We start from the raw sequence: 18,385 nt of genomic DNA, 5'->3' as shown, positions 1-18,385 counted from the left end.
TTCTGATAGTATTCTTTGAAAAAAATGGAAGAAAATGCTAATTTTAGAATTTCAGCAGACGACATTTTAGCAGACGACATATTTCCCAGCATGCAAAGGGTTAAGCATTGTATGGTTTATTACAGGGGCCAGGGTAGGCTTTGTGCAGGACACCGGCCCCACTCCCATCAGCAAGGCCGGCAAGCAGCCAGCTGAGGACCCTTCTGTAGGGGTCATAAAAGGGATCATGCGGTAATTTAGTCAGGGGATTGTTTCCAACAAAAGGGGATTGGTTGTTTTTAGGGGATATGGGCTATTATGAGTATGTAATAAAGTGATATTTACTTAGATAAGTTTGTCTATTGTGTCTTTATCATGATTTTAAATTGGTTGTTTCTTAAATGGCTTACGTTTGTAAGCTTTAAATTATTAACTTTAAAAGAATTTTAAATTTTAATCAGAACATGATATCATTCACAAGTCATCTGATATCAGCTGAAATTCTAATAAATCTGAACCATGATTACAGCCTATACCGAAGCTTCATCAGCAAGGAATTATCTATTGATGAAGGTTATTGAAGTGTTGTAATGTTTCTAAGAGCCATAAAATACTTTAGTGGGAGCGTGAAACTATTGTTTGTAATATGCACATCACATTCAATCACATGTCACATTATTTACCCCTTGGGTATTTGATATTCACTGATATTGTACTCACTACATGTCCCTTTGATGCTTAAGTAACTAGGGTTTTAAAGTGTTCAAGACTTACACACAAAGTTTTGCTTAAATACAAGTGCATACATATAGCTGAACTTCGCTATCTTGATCTCTATTATCTCAAACTGATTAAGTCATTGTTTCATATAAGTAGAAGAAGTCACATTATATCCCACCTTTTACCTTATTATTGTTTATGTAGTTAAGACAATTACTTCTAAGCTTAAACAAGCTTGTCAGATTTTTTTTTTAAAGATATCACAGTGACCTTGACCTTTGATCTAATGACCCCAAAATGGGTGTGTCATGTAGAACTCATCAAGGTGCAGCTACATATGAAGTTTCAAAGTTTTAGGTTGAAGCACTTTGATTTTAGAGCCAATGTTCAAAACCTTGACAAAATGTTAAGGTTTAAGCACGACGTGGACGACGAGCTGGCTATTACAATACCTCGGGTTTTCTCCGAAAACAGCCGAGCTAAAAATTATGTTTAAGTCATTTATTCAAAACTGCACCCGCAGCCGAGCATGGCACCCGTTATGCTGTGCTCTTCTTTTTGTTATGTTGAAGTGCTTTTCTGTCCCCAAATTGTGTTCACGCATGTTGTGATCTATTGAAGTGTTGATACTTGTTGAAAAATGTACAGTTCTGGCAGGTGAATTTTTAAAACATCTTAGCACCTCTTTTTCTAAATTTAGACAAATGTGGGATTCATCTAATTGAGTTTGCTTTATTTGGGTTCCAATAAGTAATTAATAAATTACTTACTGTATGATTGATAAAATGCATGTAAAACTTTAACATGAGAATAAAACAAGTGATTGATCGGTGATACTCTGTTTGATTTATAGAATGATAATTGACTCAGGGATTGATTGCATGTATAGCATTAATAAGAGCAATGTAAGGTTGAAAGAAGTGATTGATTGGTATTACATGTACTCTGAGTGATTGTTTGAATGGTTATCCCACTGAGTGATTGATTGTGTGTATGATTGCTTGCTTGTATGATTGATTGATTATATGGTTGCTTGCCTGTATGATTGATTTTGTGTATGATTGATTGCTCAAAGGATTGATTGCTTGTACGATTGATTGCTTGTATGATTGATTGCTTGTATGATTGCTTGCTTGTTTGGTTGTTTGCTTGTATAATTGCTTGCTTGAATAATTATGCTCCCTTCAAAGAAGAGGGGGTATATTGGTTTGCTGGATGTATGTCGGTCTGTCAGTCGGTCTGTCAGTCGGTCTGTCTGTAGACCAGATAAACTGTTTGTTTCTGATCAATTACTCATCAACTAATTGACCGATTGGCTTGATACTTCACATGTGCATTAGCCTTGGACAGTAGATGACCCCTATTGAAATTGGGGTCACTAGGTCAAGGTCACTGTCACAATAGGTGTGAAAATTGTTTCCGATCAACAACTCATCAATGCATTGACTGATACGCTTGATACTTCACATGTGCATTGGCCTTGGACATTAGATGACCCCTATTGAAACTAGGGTCACTAGGTCAAAGGTCAAGGTCACTGTCACAATAAGTGTAAAATTTGTTTCCTATCAATAGCTCATCAACAAATTGACCGATTGGCTTGATACTTTACATGTGCATTGGCCTTGGACAGTAGATGACCCCTATTAAATTTGGGGTCACTAGGTAAAAGGTCAAGGTCACTGTCACAATAAGTGTGAAACTTGTTTCTGATCAATTACTCGTCAACGAATTTACTGATTTGCTTGATACTTCGCATGTGCATTGGTCTTGGACAGTAGATGACCCCTATTGAAATTGGGGTCACTAGTTCAAAGCCCTGTTTTGGGGGCATATGTCTCCGACCGCAGAACTCTTGTTGATTTTGTGTGTGATTGATTGCTTGTATGATTGATTGCTTATAAGACTGATTGCTTGTGAGCTTGATCACTTTTGTGATTGATTGCTTTTATGATTGTTTGCTTGTATGATTGCTTGCTTTTATTACAGGACCAACAAGAGCAAGATGAGGTTTGGCCTCGATGCAGAGCTTGATGGAGAATATGCACAATGTCAGTGTTGTCTACTCACTTTGTATAGCTTGTAATGTCACTTTTATTACACAACGGTGCAGTAAATATTACTAGGCAATCTTTAAGTTTAAAGAAAAAAAATGTATGTATTAATTTGACTGTGACTTGATCCAATAATTGTTGATGTGTTCATAATCTATTATAACAGTTCTTTGTTATTTTTACAAAATATATATTATAAATGTATAATTTGGTATTCCTGCACATAAAGATGTATTTATTAAGGATTCAATTACATTCAGACATGTTAGTGTTTTACACAATTTACAAATATTATGTTTTATTCCTAAGAATGTGCATTTCTTAAAGGTTGAATTATTACATATGTTTATGATTGATACGTGTTCATTTATACATGTACATATGCCTTGCTCTAGGAAAACAAAGTTTAATGCATATGCGTGAAGTGTTGTCCAAGATTAGCCTGTGCAGTCAGCAAATGCTAATTACCGGTAGGGACAACACTGTTCGCCAAAACTGGATTTGCGCTATGGCGATACTTTTTTTAAACAAAAAGTTCAGTAAAAGCAGAAAGTGTCATCCCTGATTAGTCTGTGGGGACAGCACAGGCTAATTTGTTAGCACATTTGAAGCACATGCATCAAGCCCAATTTTCTGGGAGTGCGGCTCATATGTATTTATTCTTGCCAACATAGCTGCTGAGGCCCGCGAGAAAGCCAAGTCAGCCATGTCGACCACGAACACATCTGATCGAGGTAAAGCGTCCCAGGTTCGTCACGGTCTGTCCCCGGCCTCGGCCTCAGAGAGCATCCACAGGAAAACCCAGTCAGCTGCGTAAGTAAACTAGTCATTGTATTTGAAATATTATATTAAATGTATAAAAATGGTTTGTAGGATCTTTCATGCTTATTTCTTGCAATGGCCTTAAAGCAGCTTAGGTAAGTTAGTCAAGTTATTAAATGTATTATCATTTTTATGATGCTAATGTATTGCTAAATTTGTTCTCATGTTTTTTAATTATGATTATATAGTATTAATAATGGGTTTCGAAAAGATAATATGATTTTTTTTTAATTTTTTTTTTACCAAACTTTCCAGAGATGTTTGTTTCCATAAAAGGGAAATCAAGTTTGATAGCCAGCCATATAAATATGGCATCCCATGGGTCATTTTTACCATGAGTGTATATATCTGTCCATATACTATTAATTTTATAAATTTAGTAGTTAACTTCCTTTTAAGGAGTGTCTAAAATTTTCATCCATATTTTTTACACTAAGATTATTTGCAATATAGATTCCTTCAAATTAAAGGCTCTATAAAGGTGACAAATCCAATTATTATGCATATCAACTGGTCTGATTTTTACCGGATTTCAGTTACTCTTGCATAAAAACTGCTAATAAAACAGCTTAGGTACAATGTTGTCAAGAATTATGGAAGATAAAATCGTTTCATAATTGGAAGAATAATAAATAAATAAATAAATAATAAGATTAAATAATTGCTTTTTCAGCCTTGCAAACACCCAGGATGTATTTTCTGAGACTGATAATCTTGAGTTACATTTTACACCAGTTTTGACCGAAAAGGAAATATTGAGTCCTAAAAACTTAGTGGACCAAAGTCTTGAAAATGTAATAGTTTCCTCAATTAATGTTCATGAAAATAAAAAAACTGCACAAAAGATGGCAGATACAAAAATGAAACCGCCATCATCAAAAATGTCCAAAGTATCAAAAAGAAAGAAATCAAACTCAAAGGGAGATAATCAGGAAATGGAGGAGTTTGATTATGAAGAGTGAGCTCCCTTTGTTGTTAATATTGTTGTGGATAATGAATGTCAAATCTTGATATATGAACATTTATGTTGCAGTGTTGTCACAATTGTCCTCACAATTTTGTTACATACATCATCACTTTATTCACTTAGGCAACATGTGTTGTTATTGGGAATGGGCATGGTAAACTAAATGTTGATGGTTGAGTGTAAAGCTATTGTATCTAACTAAATGTCTTTGCACCATTGATCTTTAGAATTTTTTTGTATGAAGGCAAATCGGACAAAATTTTGCTCATTAAATTGTATGTTTTTTTTATGACCCCTCTGTCTGGGATCTGTTTCTAGAGTTTTTTCCTAAACACATGCAGATATTGAACTGATTTTTTGGTATGTGAGTCTACCTAAATGACTTAGAGACTTAAATCCATTTATTTTTATACGCCCGTCTATGACGGGACGTATTATGGTATACCCCGCGTCCGTCTGTCCGTCCGTCTGTCCGTCCGTCTGTCCGTCCGTCTGTCCGTCCGTCCGTCCGTCCGTCCGTCTGTTAATGTCGTACGCTACGTCAAATATCCTTTGACAGATTTTCTTCAAATTTTAACACAATCTTAATATTGATAAACCCTGATCCCCTTTCGTTTTTGACGGAATTCTGAATTGTCGTTCCAGAGTTATGGGACTTTGTTCGTCAAAATTTCGTGATTTCATTGAATGTCCTACTGTAGCTATATAAAAATGTTAAAGTTGTTATAACTTTGGTATGCTTGGACCTAGAGTCTTGAAACTTGACATGAAGGTTGGCCAGAACTAGTAAGTAACCACTGGACATTTCAAGGTCATTCATTTGAAGGTCAAGGTCACTGTGACCTTGAATGTAAAAATGTTAAAGTTGTTATAACTTTGGTATGCTTGGACCTAGAGTCTTGAAACTTGACATGAAGGTTGGCCAGAACTAGTAAGTAACCCCTGGACATTTCAAGGTCATTCATTTGAAGGTCAAGGTCACTGTGACCTTGAATGTAAAAATGTTAAAGTTCTTATTTCATGTTATAACTTTGGTATGCTTGTACCTAGAGTCTTCAAACTTGAAATAAAGATTGGCCAGTACTAGAAGATGACCACTGGTCATTTCAATGTCATTCATTTGAAGGTCAAGGTCACTGTGACCTTAAATGTTAAAATGTTAAAATTGTTATAACTTTGGTATGCTTGGACATAGAGTCTTCAAACTTGACATGAAGGTTTGCAAGCACACTTAGATGACCACTGGTCATTTCAAGGTCATTCATTCTAAGGTCAAGGTCACTGTGACCTTAAATGTTATTGTTGTTCATGTATCCTACCGTAGCTCAAATATCCCCCGATGGATTTTTTATTTGCCCGTCTATGACGGGACGTATTATGGTATACCCCGCGTCCGTCTGTCCGTCCGTCCGTCCGTCCGTCCGTCTGTTAATGTCGTACGCTACGTCAAATATCCTTTGACAGATTTTCTTCAAATTTTAACACAATCTTAATATTGATAAACCCTGATCCCCTTTCGTTTTTGACGGAATTCTGAATTGTCGTTCCAGAGTTATGGGACTTTGTTCGTCAAAATTTCGTGATTTCATTGAATGTCCTACTGTAGCTCAAATATCCTTCGATGGATTTTTTTCAAATTTCAACACAATCTTAATATTGATAAACCCTGATCCCCTTTCGTTTTTGACGGAATTCTGAATTGTCGTTCCAGAGTTATGGGACTTTGTTCGTCAAAATTTCGTGATTTCCATGCTCATGTACTTATAAAATAAACCATGTATTCAAATACAAATAAACTGAAGTAAAAAAATGATTCAAAGGGTTATTTATTACCTTACTACTTCATTGGCGAACGACGGGCGTATCATGCGCTCATGGCGCAGCTTTTATTGAAAAAGTTACCGGCCTTAGACTATGGAATTATCTTTATTATAAAACAGATTTCTTTCCAAACGATTCTGATACTTATCTTATTTTTGGTGTGTGAGTCTACCTACATGAACTACAGATCAAGTTCAAGTTCCTATCTATTGATTTTTGACAAAATTACAGGCCTTCACCTTTCAGATACTTACCAGAATTTGGTATGCGACTCGACCTACAAGAACTACAGATGAGGGCTTAGTTTTGTTCTGGTCCATTTATATTTGATGAAGTTACTAGCCTTGGAACTATTTCCAGCCTCAAAGTGTTTCACAAACATTGCTCTTGTTTTGTTTTTTCCAGTGCAAATGTTGTCAATTTCAATTTTACACCTGCACAAAGGCCAGGAATCATATCAATCAGATACAGTTGATCTCTGTAATATAAAACTTTCGAGTATGTTACTTCTTCATTATTATTATACCCCCACAAACGAAGTTTAGGGGGGTATATAGGAGTGAGCTTGTCTGTCCGTCTGTCCGTATTAAGTGTCCGCTTTCTAATTCAAGTTGTTTTTATTTGATCTTCACCAAACTTGGTCAGATGTTGTATCTAGATGATGTCTAGGTCAAGTTCGAATATGGGTCATGCCGGGTAAACAACTAGGTCAGGGGGTCACTTAGTGCGTTTTAAACACTGAGCATGGTCTCCGCTCTCTAATTCAAGTAGTTTTCATCCAAGCTTCACCAAACTTTGTCAGAAGTTGTATCTAGATGATGGCTAGACCAAGTTCAAACATGGGTCATGGCAGGTCAAAAACTAGGTCACGGGGTCACTTAGTGCGTTTTAAATATTGAGCATGGTGTCCGCTGTTTTTTGTGATGACAACATACAAAATATTCTGTGTCAATGTGGTGGTGGGGGTATTCGTCAAGTCTGTGACAAAGTTCTAGTTTACTCAATCCCAATTGTGTTTGCCTCCATGGGGTGGAGAACTGAGTGGATCTTGCTTACACAATGGAATGGCTTAATGATAAATAGATTGCAAAGAGAGGAATTGTTATGCCCCCGTCTATCTGTCTGTCTGTCTGTCTGTCTGTCTGTCTGTCTGTCTGTCTGTCTGTCTGTCTGTCTGTCTGTCTGTCTGTCTGTCATTGTGTCAGTCAGCATTGTATTTGTGTGTCCCAAAACTTTAACCTTGGTTAATGTTTGATAACTTTTGCAAAATTGAAGATAGCAACTTCATATTTGGCGTGCATGTGTATCTCACGAAGCTGCACATTTTGAGTGGTGAAAAGTCAAGTCAAGGTCATCATTCAAGGTCAAAGGTCAATTATCATTGTATTTTTCTTTCCTAAAACTTTAACCTTCATTAAAGTTTGGTAATTACTTTTTGAATTTGAAGATAGAAACTTGATATTTGGCATGCATGTGTATCTCACGGAGCTGAACATTTTGAGTGGTGAAAGGTCAAGGTCATCCTTCAAGGTCAAAGGTCAAATTTATGGCTTCATAGCGGCACAATAGGGGACATTGTGTTTCTGACAAACACATCTCTTGTCTGCAACAAGTTGTGGCTGAATGTGTCTGTTATTTTGTCTGCACTTCCTGAAACTTATGTTTTCAACTGTTGTAACATACTTGGTGGATATCTCTTAAACTTTTACAGCTTGATGACATTAATAAGTAGACGAATGTAAAGAATGAAAGTTTCACTACTTGCTGAATCTTTTTCAAATGTTCACAGTTAAATGTCCTTTATGTGTTAATGTTTGTAAGGAAAGAAATGTAGGCTGCGACAAGTTTTGCCAGATGTATGGCTCTTTCTTTTTATAACACTATGGAAAAAAGTGTTTCTAACATGTTATTTCTCTACTGCTCTTTCACGACTTGGGTGGATCTCAATCAAATGCTTACATTTTAATGACCTAAATGTGTAGATGATTGTAAAAAAGATAGTCTTGGCAGAATGAGGACCATTTATATGTGTTTCAATGGTTTAATATAAGTCTCAAAATTCAACTTCTCTTACTGCTTGGTTGATATACTCAAACTTTCACATTTTTAGCTGGGCTGTTTTCGGAGAAAACCCGAGGTATTGTCATAGCCAGCTCGTAGTCCGCCGTCAGCCGTCCGCTGTAGGCGTCATGCTAAAACCTTTACATTGACCCTAAAATCAAAGTGCTTCCACCTACAACTTTGAAACTTCATATGTAGATGCACCTTGATGAGTTCTACACGCCACACCCATTTTTGGGTCACTAGGTCAAAGGTCAAGGTCCCTGTGACCTCTAATATAAAACTTTAACATAAACCGTAGCAGTGGCTCTAAAATAAAAATGCTTCCACCTACAACTTTGAAACTTCATATGTAGATGCACCTTAATGAGTTCTACATGCCACACCCATTTTTGGGGTCACTAGGTCAAAGGTCAAGGTCATTGTGACCTCTAATATAAAACTTTTAACATAGGCTCTAAAATCAAAGTGCTTCCACCTACAACTTTGCAACTTCATATGTAGATGCACCTTGATGATTTCTACATGCCACACCCATTTTTGGTCACTAGGTCAAAGGTCAAGGTCACTGTGACCTCTAATATAAAACGTTAACATAAACCTTAACATAGGCTATAAAATCAAAGTGCTTCCACCTACAAGTTTGAAACTTCAAATGTAGATGCACCTTGATGAGTTCTACATGCCACACCCAATTTTGGGTCACTTGGTCAATGGTCAAGGTCACAGTGACCTCTAAAAAAAAAAATCTGACAAGCTTTTGCAGCTGAGCGTAGGTACCCGTTATGATGTGCTCTTGTTATGTTGAGCATTTAGAGGAAATTTGCCTGCAACAAGTTTTAGCAGAATTATAGCCCTTTGTGGTTTTGTCCACAGAAGAATATATAGTGGATTTGTCTGTGTCTAAACATGTGTTCTGTAGGCATCAATGTCTGTGATACATTTCTATTTTTCTTCTTGGTTTAACCCATTTATGCCTAGAAGACTCTCCCATCCTTGTAAATTGGATCAATTTATTTCCAAAATTAGGGATGTCTAGTATATTTATTATGCTCCCCCAAAATTTTTTGGGGGGAGCATGTAGTTGCTGCTTCGTCCATGTGTCCGTCCATGCACAATTTTTGTCCGGGCTATTTCTCAGCAACTAATGACTGGAATTCAATTAAACTTTATGGGAAGCTTCACTACCATATGAGATGTGCATATTATCAGCGGGTTCTGGTCGGATGATTTTTCACAGAGTTATAGCCCTTTGAAATTTTCATTAACTGTACATATAGTGCAATTCTTGTCCGGGCTATTTTTCAGCAACTAATGACCGGAATTCAATGCAACTTTAAGGTAAGCTTCACTACCAAGAGGAGATATGCAAATTATCATCAGCTTCTGGTCGGATGTTTTTTCACAGAGTTATAGCCCTTTGAAATTTTCCATTAACCGTACATCTAGTGCAATTCTTGTCCGGGCTATTTCTCAGCAACTAATGACCAGAATTCAATGAAACTTTATGGGAAGCTTCACTACCAAGAGGAGATGTGCATATAATCAGCGGGTACTGGTCGGATGATATTATACAGAGTTATGGCCCTTTAAAATTTTCCATTAACTGTACGTATAGTGCAATTCTTGTCCGGGCTATTTCTCAGCAACTAATGACTGGAATTCAATGAAACTTTATGGGAAGCTTCACTACCAATAGGAGATGTGCATATTATCAGCAGGTTATGGTAGGATAATATTTCACAGAGTTATAGCCCTTTGAAATTTATATATAAAAAAATTATTCCCCCCCCCCCCCTCACTACTGTGCCCTCAAGACGTTTCCCTTTATCTGAATATATAGTGCAATATTGTGACAAAAAAATGTTTGGGGAGCATCACCCTTCTCCGACAGTTTCTTGTTTCTGTATTTAGAATATTTCTTACAAAAATTCCTTTAAGCAAACATTGCAGACCCTGATGAGACACTGCATCATGCGACATCTCATCTGGGTCTACGCAGTTTGCCATTGCCTTTTTTCTAGACGCTAGGCATAAATTGGTAAATAAGAAACTTGATGTCTAATATGAACATCACAATTCAAATTATTGCTATGTTGAACTGGCCATTTACCATTTTCAATATCAAGTTGTATGCTTGTTTATCAATCGATACTTTAAAGTACTAATCTATGATTTTAAAATCTATTTTCCCACCTACAGTTATATTAGCTTTTTTGTTCCTCTTGATTGTACAAGTCTGTTTATTCAATCAAGTGGGGAACCTCATTGATTGCTCAGTAAAATACATTGACAGAATATGTGTTTAATGTACACAGCTCTTGAGCTTTATGTTATTTAATTTAATAAATTAAATTAAGTTCTAATAAAATAAAAGTACACTAAAACAAACATGTTTTATTCAGAGACATTTTAACTGTCAAGTATATGTAGTTTAAGTATTCTTCTCAGCCTTGGAAACTAAAAAACGAGGTTTAATTGTGTTTGTGAAAATAAATGAGTTGTGTTCTGAGAAAACAGGGCACAATGCACGTGTGTAAAGTGTCGTCCCAGGTTAGCCTGTGCAGTCCGCACAGGCTAATCAGGGACAACACTCTCCGCTTTTATGATGTTTTTAGTTTCAAGGAAGTCCCTCCTTACCGAAAATCATGTTTAGGCAGAAAGTGTCGTCCCTGATTAGCCTGTGCAAATTGCACAGACTAATCTGGGACAACACTTTATGCACATGCATTATTCCCAGTTTTCTCAGAACATGACTCAAATGTGTGTCTGTTTTCCTTATGAAGGGCATCAAGTTCGTCCAGAACCGATTTTGGGTAAGCCTTGTGAAGCAGTTAATGTGACAGTGACAGCTTGTGGTGGCCCTTTAACTGTTTGAATAACACTGCATGAGTGGTCTAACAAAAAATTATCAGTTACTATTAAAACCTTGTTTTGCACTGCATGCAATTCCCTCATTGTTGAAGTAAAATATTAAATTTTTTAAAGTTGCTTAACATTTGCATGATCAAATTATCAAATGGCTATTGAATGTCTTGTTGCTTTAAGAGAAGTTTTCTACTTTTGATGAATAACATGATTTTATTAACACCTTCATCCTTGTTGGAAGAAACCATTCTGGGTAGAATCTTTAAGTACTTTAAAAAATGTGTACTTTTCCTAAGTTTTCTTGATTACTTATTGACAACGTATAAAGTACTCCAGATTGTTTACGTTGCAAAAATTCTAAAAATGTTTTAGTTTTGCCAGTTTATGTGTGCAGTTGAGAAACCATTTGTTTTGTGAATGACTGAAAATATACCAGCATCTATTTTTATGCTCCCGATAGGGTTGCATATAGCAGTTTAACTGTCCGTCAGTCAGTCAGTCCGTCCGTCTGAAAACTTTATCATTGGCCATAACTTTTGCAATATTGAAGATAGCAACTTGATATTTGGCATGCATGTGTATCTCATGGAGCTGCAAATTTTGAGTGGTGAAAGGTCAAGGTCATCCTTCAAGGTCAAAAGTAAAAAAAATACAATCCAAGGGAAGTAATAAGCTTTAAAAGGGAGATAATTTCTGAACCTTCCAAATGATATATAGACATTTTATTTCAAAGCGGCGCAAAAGGGGCATTGTGTTTCTGACAAACATATCTCTTGTTTATAACTTTATGTAAATTTGTTTGTGTTTTATATAAGAAATAATTTGCTATATATTATTGTTTTTGTTTATCGGTCAGTTGACAATGATTTGGAGCTCTGAGCATTAAGCTGCATCAAAATAATTAAGATGCTTAGTCTCATATAAACAACAAACAAATAAAGGATATTTGTTGATTTCGTTGTATGATCAATTTTATTTCACAAGTGGTTCTAGACCAATGAATTTTACAAGTTATGTACCTACGAGTAATATCATATTTTTGTATTGCCATTGAGTGAAATAAGTATATGATCATGCAAAAAACGCTTTATAAAAATATCATAAGTTTGTGTATTTGGGTTAAAATATTGTTAATGCTATAAAAATGTGGCTAGTTAAGTGGTCATTCATGCAAATTCAATAAAGTATTTTTGACATTACATGCAAATTCAATAAAGTATTTTTGACATTACATTTACGAAAGTTCTTAATCACAAATGTTCTGAAAATTTGAGATAAAGAACTTTCATATGTTGCATCCTCATATCACTTAGTGATGTATATCACTATCACTAAGTGATATGAGGATGCAACATATGAAAGTTCTTTATCTCAAATTTTCTGAACATACATCACTTACTGGTATGAGGAGGAAACATATGAAAGTTCTTTATCTCAAATTTCCATAACATAAATCACCTACTAGTATCATGATCAGACAAAAGAACGTTCTATATCGCAAATGTTCGGAACATAAATTCATTACTAGTATCAAGATGCTATGTACAAAATGTCTTATATAATATGACATGTTCTGAACATAAATCACTTACTGGTATCATGATCAGACATAAGAAAGTTCATTATATCAAATGCTCTAAACATTTATTCCTTATCAGTATCAAGCGCGATGTACACAAGTTCTTATATACTATGACATGTTCTGAACATTAATCAGGATGCGACGTACAAGCAAGCCAGCCAAGTACGAGAGAAAGACTGTGATATTTGGGGATGCGGCAGAGGACGAAACTGACAACACAAGTCATTTCCTGGGTATCGTGCGGAAAACACTCAGAGAGGCACTAGAAGGACTGTTTGCTGCTTCAGAGGTGTGGTTACAAACAGTTTAATTGTGCTGTATATTTTTTATGCCAATATTTAGCCAAATTTGGTGTTTGAATTACAGCAATAGGTTAATCCAAAATTGTGTTCTGAAATAAAAGACCTTATCCAAATTTCTGTTTCAAGCATAGCATGTGATTTATCAACATTTGGTTTGAAAGTATTGCAAATATTTGTAGCAATAATATCTTGGCCAAGTTCCAGTATCAGTGGAATGGCCTTTCCAAAATGCACATTTATTTCCCTATAATGCATTGTGAGTAAAGGGCTGTCCCAGATTAGCCTGCAAAGTTGACACAGGCTAAAAAGGGTTAAAACTCTCTGCCTTATCTGTATTTTTGCTAAGAAGAGACATCCAATAAACAAAATAATACCATAAAAGCGGAAATGTGTTGGCCTTGGTTAGCCTGTGTAGACTGCACAGGCTAATTTGGTACGACATTTAACGCACATGCATTAAGCCCTGTTTTCCCAGAGTGAGGCTCATTCATATATTTCAGATGTACTATCGTCAGAAAGGAATGAGGCCCGTGACGAGACCCCAGGCCCTGCAGGAGACGTACGAGCTGTGTGCCGATGTGATTGTACAGAAACTGCAGTCCTATTATCAACAGGCTGACGAATACCACAACCAGTGCCTGCAGGGTAAGTTTTATGTGAATGCATTAAAAAAGGGTTTGTGTTTTTACACCCCCATTACCATCGTTAATGGGGGCTATATAGGAGTCTCTTTGTCGGTCTGTCTGTCCCGAAATTTCAACTGATCTTCACCAAACTTGGTCAGAAGTTGTTTCTAGATCATGTCTAGGTCATGTTTGAATATGGGTTATTGCCGTGTCTAAAACAAGGTCATGGGATCACTTAGTGTGTTATAAATCAAAAGTTTGTCAGGACCATAACTATGTCATTTATCGTAAGATTTTAACACTTGTTCACCATCATAGGAAAGTGTGTCATGCGAAAGAAGTACTTCAATATCTCCAAGGTCAAGGTCACACTTGGACTTGCCCATAAATGAGCTTGTCAGGGCCATAACTTTATCATTTATTGTGAGACTTAAAAATCATTTGGCACATTTGTTCACCATCATTGGACAGTCGCGCAGGAATTATGTCTGTTTCTCCACGGTCAAGATCACACACTGAGTTCAAAGGTCAAAAATGGCCATAAATTAGCTTGTCAGGGCCATAACTATGTTGTTCATTGTGAGATTTTAATAGCTTAATTACGTTACCTGCTATCGTATTGCTTACTTACTCCGAAGGATCGTAATTCATCCGGAAACTTTCTGTCCGAAGAATCCCACACTTTTCATAAACCCGTCGGTCAGGTCAGAACGGTCACATAGTGCCGTGTAGCCGTGTAACCAAAACCGGATATTACCCAGAAATCACTCTTATTCTGGATGCGTTATACAAACACCGATATTTTTGTTATTTACTTAATTGTTGCTTCTGTTTCGCTGGATTTTTCTGTTTAACAGAATAGAGAAGTTTTTAAATTGTGTTAAAACATTCTCCGTACATATATCCGTTTATTTCTGTATTGTTTTGTGTTTTTGTTTGTTTGTTCAAGGCAAAATATGCCTCAAACACGTGGTTCATGTGGCCACATAAGAGCAGCATGGGACAACCATGATAGCTGCCTGTCGTATGCCGGATGTACCCAGGAAAACTGCTGCCCTTTCTGTGAGCATTGGTCTGTAGATACCTGGGCCATCAAGCATCGACCTTTCAAGAGTCGTAGACACAACATGCATAGTTCAGATCAAAGTAGGGAAAGTTCTGTTTGTCGTGACTTTTCACCACACGATCTTGACCACATGCCATCAGGAGATGCCATGCATCGGTCCTTGCCCGGTGACGACACCGGACAAAATTTGCCCGGTCCGTTCATCGGGAACGATCAGTTGACCGGTCCGGAGACTTCACCGGTCAACATTGACCGGTCCTGGCACCGGTCATGCTATGACCGGTGTCGTCACCGGTCAACTGGTCACCAACCCGTCTGGTCACCGGTCATGCTATGACCGGTCCGGTCAACCTGTCACCGGTCATTGACCGGTCCGGTCACCTGTCAACCTGTCAACTAGCCCTCATCATTATCGGAGTGGACGTCGATCACGCTTACCTAGTGTTTCTCGGCGTAGATTTCCTCGTAAAGAGCAATCACGCCAGCCTTCTGGGAGACGTTCGATTAGGAAACATCATTCCCAGCGCCGCCGAACAGTGTCTCGGCATCATCGCAGGGATAAGGGACATAGACCTTCCTCTATTAGGCGCTCTCGGACTCCTAGGTCCCCTAGGCGATTCTTCTCTGAGGAATCTAGTGACACCCTTCCACGTGTGTCGGCCTCTATTTTGGCCTCAACACACACTTCAGCTGTTCCTACATCCACTGAGCATAATTTGTATTCAAACACTAGTTTGCATACATATCAGGCTCAAGGTACAGGGGTTAATCTAACCACTTTGGCTGCGTTTTCAGCCCCACGGGTCTCTTCCACATTGCATAGAAGTATACCCCGGGCTGCCGCTACACCATCAAATCCCAATACTTTGTGGATCCAACAGTCGCTGGGAATCTTTGTCCCTTTTTCGACTGATCCTTTACCAGCGACCGCTGGTATTCAAAGTGAGTCTGCTGACTTGATATCTGATAGACCTAACTCACCAGCTATATCTTTGATGGTGCCGGAAAACGATCCTCTCATGATAGAAGCGAATGAATCTAGTATTTCTACTTCTGTCTCCACCGGTTTCAATCATTTCAATGCTCCTGCAGACGGTTCAATTGAGGCGGGTTCGGAGTCTAATGAGGCCGAACTTAATTATTTGGCCTCCATCAATCAAGTTTACGAACTAATGTTCAATACCTTAGATGAGGACTTCTGCCCCCGCCCTTCCTTGTCTCTCACAGGATCTGCGGTTACCGTTACAGAACAGGTAGCCCGCAGACGGGAGCCCGGCAGGATAAGTAAGGCGACTTCCCGAGTGGATCTCCGCCTACCTATTGGCTCTTCCACAAGGGCTGTATTCCAGTCACTTGAGCCAGCCAATAAGCCTTCGCCATCTCCATGGAAAGCCCCTAAGGAGCTGACGGAGCCTAAACAGATGGACGGCGGGAAAAGTTATAAGGCCCCGGTACCCAACCCTTCTACCTGTTTGGACCTTTCCAAACTTCCGGTTCCTGATGCTGACATTAGTAAGCTGTCTCTTACAATGCCTTCATCATCTCTCCATACAGCAGTTCCTCTTTCCCTGTTGGAAAATTGGGAGCTGAGAGAACGCCGTTCCATAGGTCTGTCTAACCAGCTAAATCTCATGGCAGCCACAGCCTTAGACTTGGTTTGGGAGCTCTCTGATTCAATCCCAGAGGAGCTCCGTGCCTTGTTGATACACCTTTCACGTACTACGCAGTGTTTATCACACAATGCTGCGTCGTCTATGTCTGAGATGTTAAGGCTTGGTAGAGACCTCATCCTCTCTTCCTTGCCCAATAATTTTCTTTTGGAAACAGGCGTCAACTCCCTTCGAACTGCTCCACTAACAGCAGATTCTCTTTTCGGAAGTAGGATACAGTCGGCACTTACTGCTGATCGTGAAGATCAGATACATGCCTCCTTAGCAAGGAGCAACTCTGGCCAGCGCCCTGTGGTTTTTAAGCGCCTTGCTTCTAAGCCCCCAGGAGCCCCACCGGCCAAGAACGCTAAAAGGGACAGTTTCCCTACTAAGCATCCGTCTGCTCCACGTCAGCCCACAAATAGGCCTCCTTTTCAGAACAGAACATCTTCCTATCGGAAGCCGTCTGTAAACCAAAATTGGAGTAAGGGCAAACCCAATGCGGACAAGAAGTCATTTATCCTTCTTCCGGCAAGGGTGGATCCTCCAAAAGGTCAGCCCTAGGTCATACCCCTTTGTACCGCCACAACCTCCGATGCCGGAGGTACCAGTCGGGGCCAGACTTATGCACTTCGCAAATGGATAGCTCCAAATAACTTCAGACACTTGGGTTCATTCCCTTGTCACACAAGGCCTTACTTTTCAATTCGAAAAAAGGCCCCCACTCTCTCGCGTCCCAATAGATCTGGTATCTCCGCATCCACAACTTCCAGACTCCATTCTCGGACTCCTGGAAAAACAGGCGGTATTAAGGGTTCACGACCCTTGTTCTCCAGGATTTTACAGTCGCCTTTTCCTTGTTCAAAAGAAAAGCGGCTCCTGGAGACCAGTCATAGACTTAAAAGTGTTCAATACGTTTCTAGTCAAACCTACTTTCAAGATGGAGACTCCTGCCTTCATTCGGCGCTCCATCAAAACCATGCACTGGGGGGGTTTCCTTGGACCTGGAAGATGCATTCTTCCATGTTCCTATCCATCCCAACTACCGGAAGTACCTGCGCTTTTCCTTTCGAAACCAGGTCTACCAGTTTCGGGCGATGCCCTTTGGATTGGCCACAGCTCCACGAGTTTTCACCAAACTCATGGCCGCAGTGGGCGCACACCTCCGATTACACGGGGTTCAACTGCTTCAGTATTTCGACGATTGGCTCTTACACCAGCTCGATCGTCGACTGCTTCTGCTACACCTAGAGTTCTCTTGGAAGGAGCTTCTCTCTTTAGGACTCCTTCTCAATGCAGCCAAGTCAGACCTCATTCCCTCTCAGGATTTCATATTCGTGGGAATGAATGTTCTGACCCACATCAATCGGGTCAGCAACATGTATCAGACCACCTTTTGAAGGTCAGATGGGTGCTGTCCCAATCTCATATCACAGCTCAAGATTTCCTCTCACTCAACGGTATCCTGAGCTCTGTAGCAGACTTCGTGCAGTTGGGACGTCTCTTCCTACGTCCTCTTCAGCACAATCTCTCAGCTCGATGGAAATGATCTCCAGACAATCTGCTAACACAGATTCCCATCCTTCCGTCCTAAGTCCCCCACCTTCAATGGTGGCTAGACGAGGAGACCCTGTTGGCAGGAGTACCACTTCTTCCCCCGCAACCTTCTTTACATCTCATAAAGGATGCGAGCATGGAAGGTTGGGGCGCTCACCTGGAACCTCGCAGCCTGACATTATCAGGATTGTGGTCTCCTCAGGAGTCTCACCTGCACATAAACAATCTCGAAATGCGAGCAGTCTTTCTAGCTGTTTCTCAATTCCTATCACATCTTCGGGACTCCTGTGTGATGGTATCGACAGACAACA

The 18,385-nt window shown here is 38.9% G+C and overlaps 1 protein-coding gene across 1 annotated transcript in view; it reads left to right on the top strand.

The window, feature by feature from the left end:
- Positions 1–18,385, top strand: part of LOC127837917 (coiled-coil domain-containing protein 180-like) — a 103,247-nt gene that overhangs the window by 47,644 nt on the left and 37,218 nt on the right. The window contains exons 28-33 of the mRNA XM_052365372.1: positions 126–231; positions 2,689–2,750; positions 3,428–3,566; positions 11,211–11,240; positions 13,010–13,163; positions 13,677–13,821. Coding sequence (XP_052221332.1) covers positions 126–231; positions 2,689–2,750; positions 3,428–3,566; positions 11,211–11,240; positions 13,010–13,163; positions 13,677–13,821 — 636 coding nt within the window. The remainder of the gene's footprint in view (positions 1–125; positions 232–2,688; positions 2,751–3,427; positions 3,567–11,210; positions 11,241–13,009; positions 13,164–13,676; positions 13,822–18,385) is intronic.

The sequence above is a fragment of the Dreissena polymorpha genome, chromosome 7, assembly GCF_020536995.1.
Source record: "Dreissena polymorpha isolate Duluth1 chromosome 7, UMN_Dpol_1.0, whole genome shotgun sequence".
Taxonomy (NCBI): domain Eukaryota; kingdom Metazoa; phylum Mollusca; class Bivalvia; order Myida; family Dreissenidae; genus Dreissena; species Dreissena polymorpha.
The sequence above is the reverse complement of the archived record's forward strand: the minus strand, read 5'-3'. Positions and strand labels throughout refer to the sequence as shown.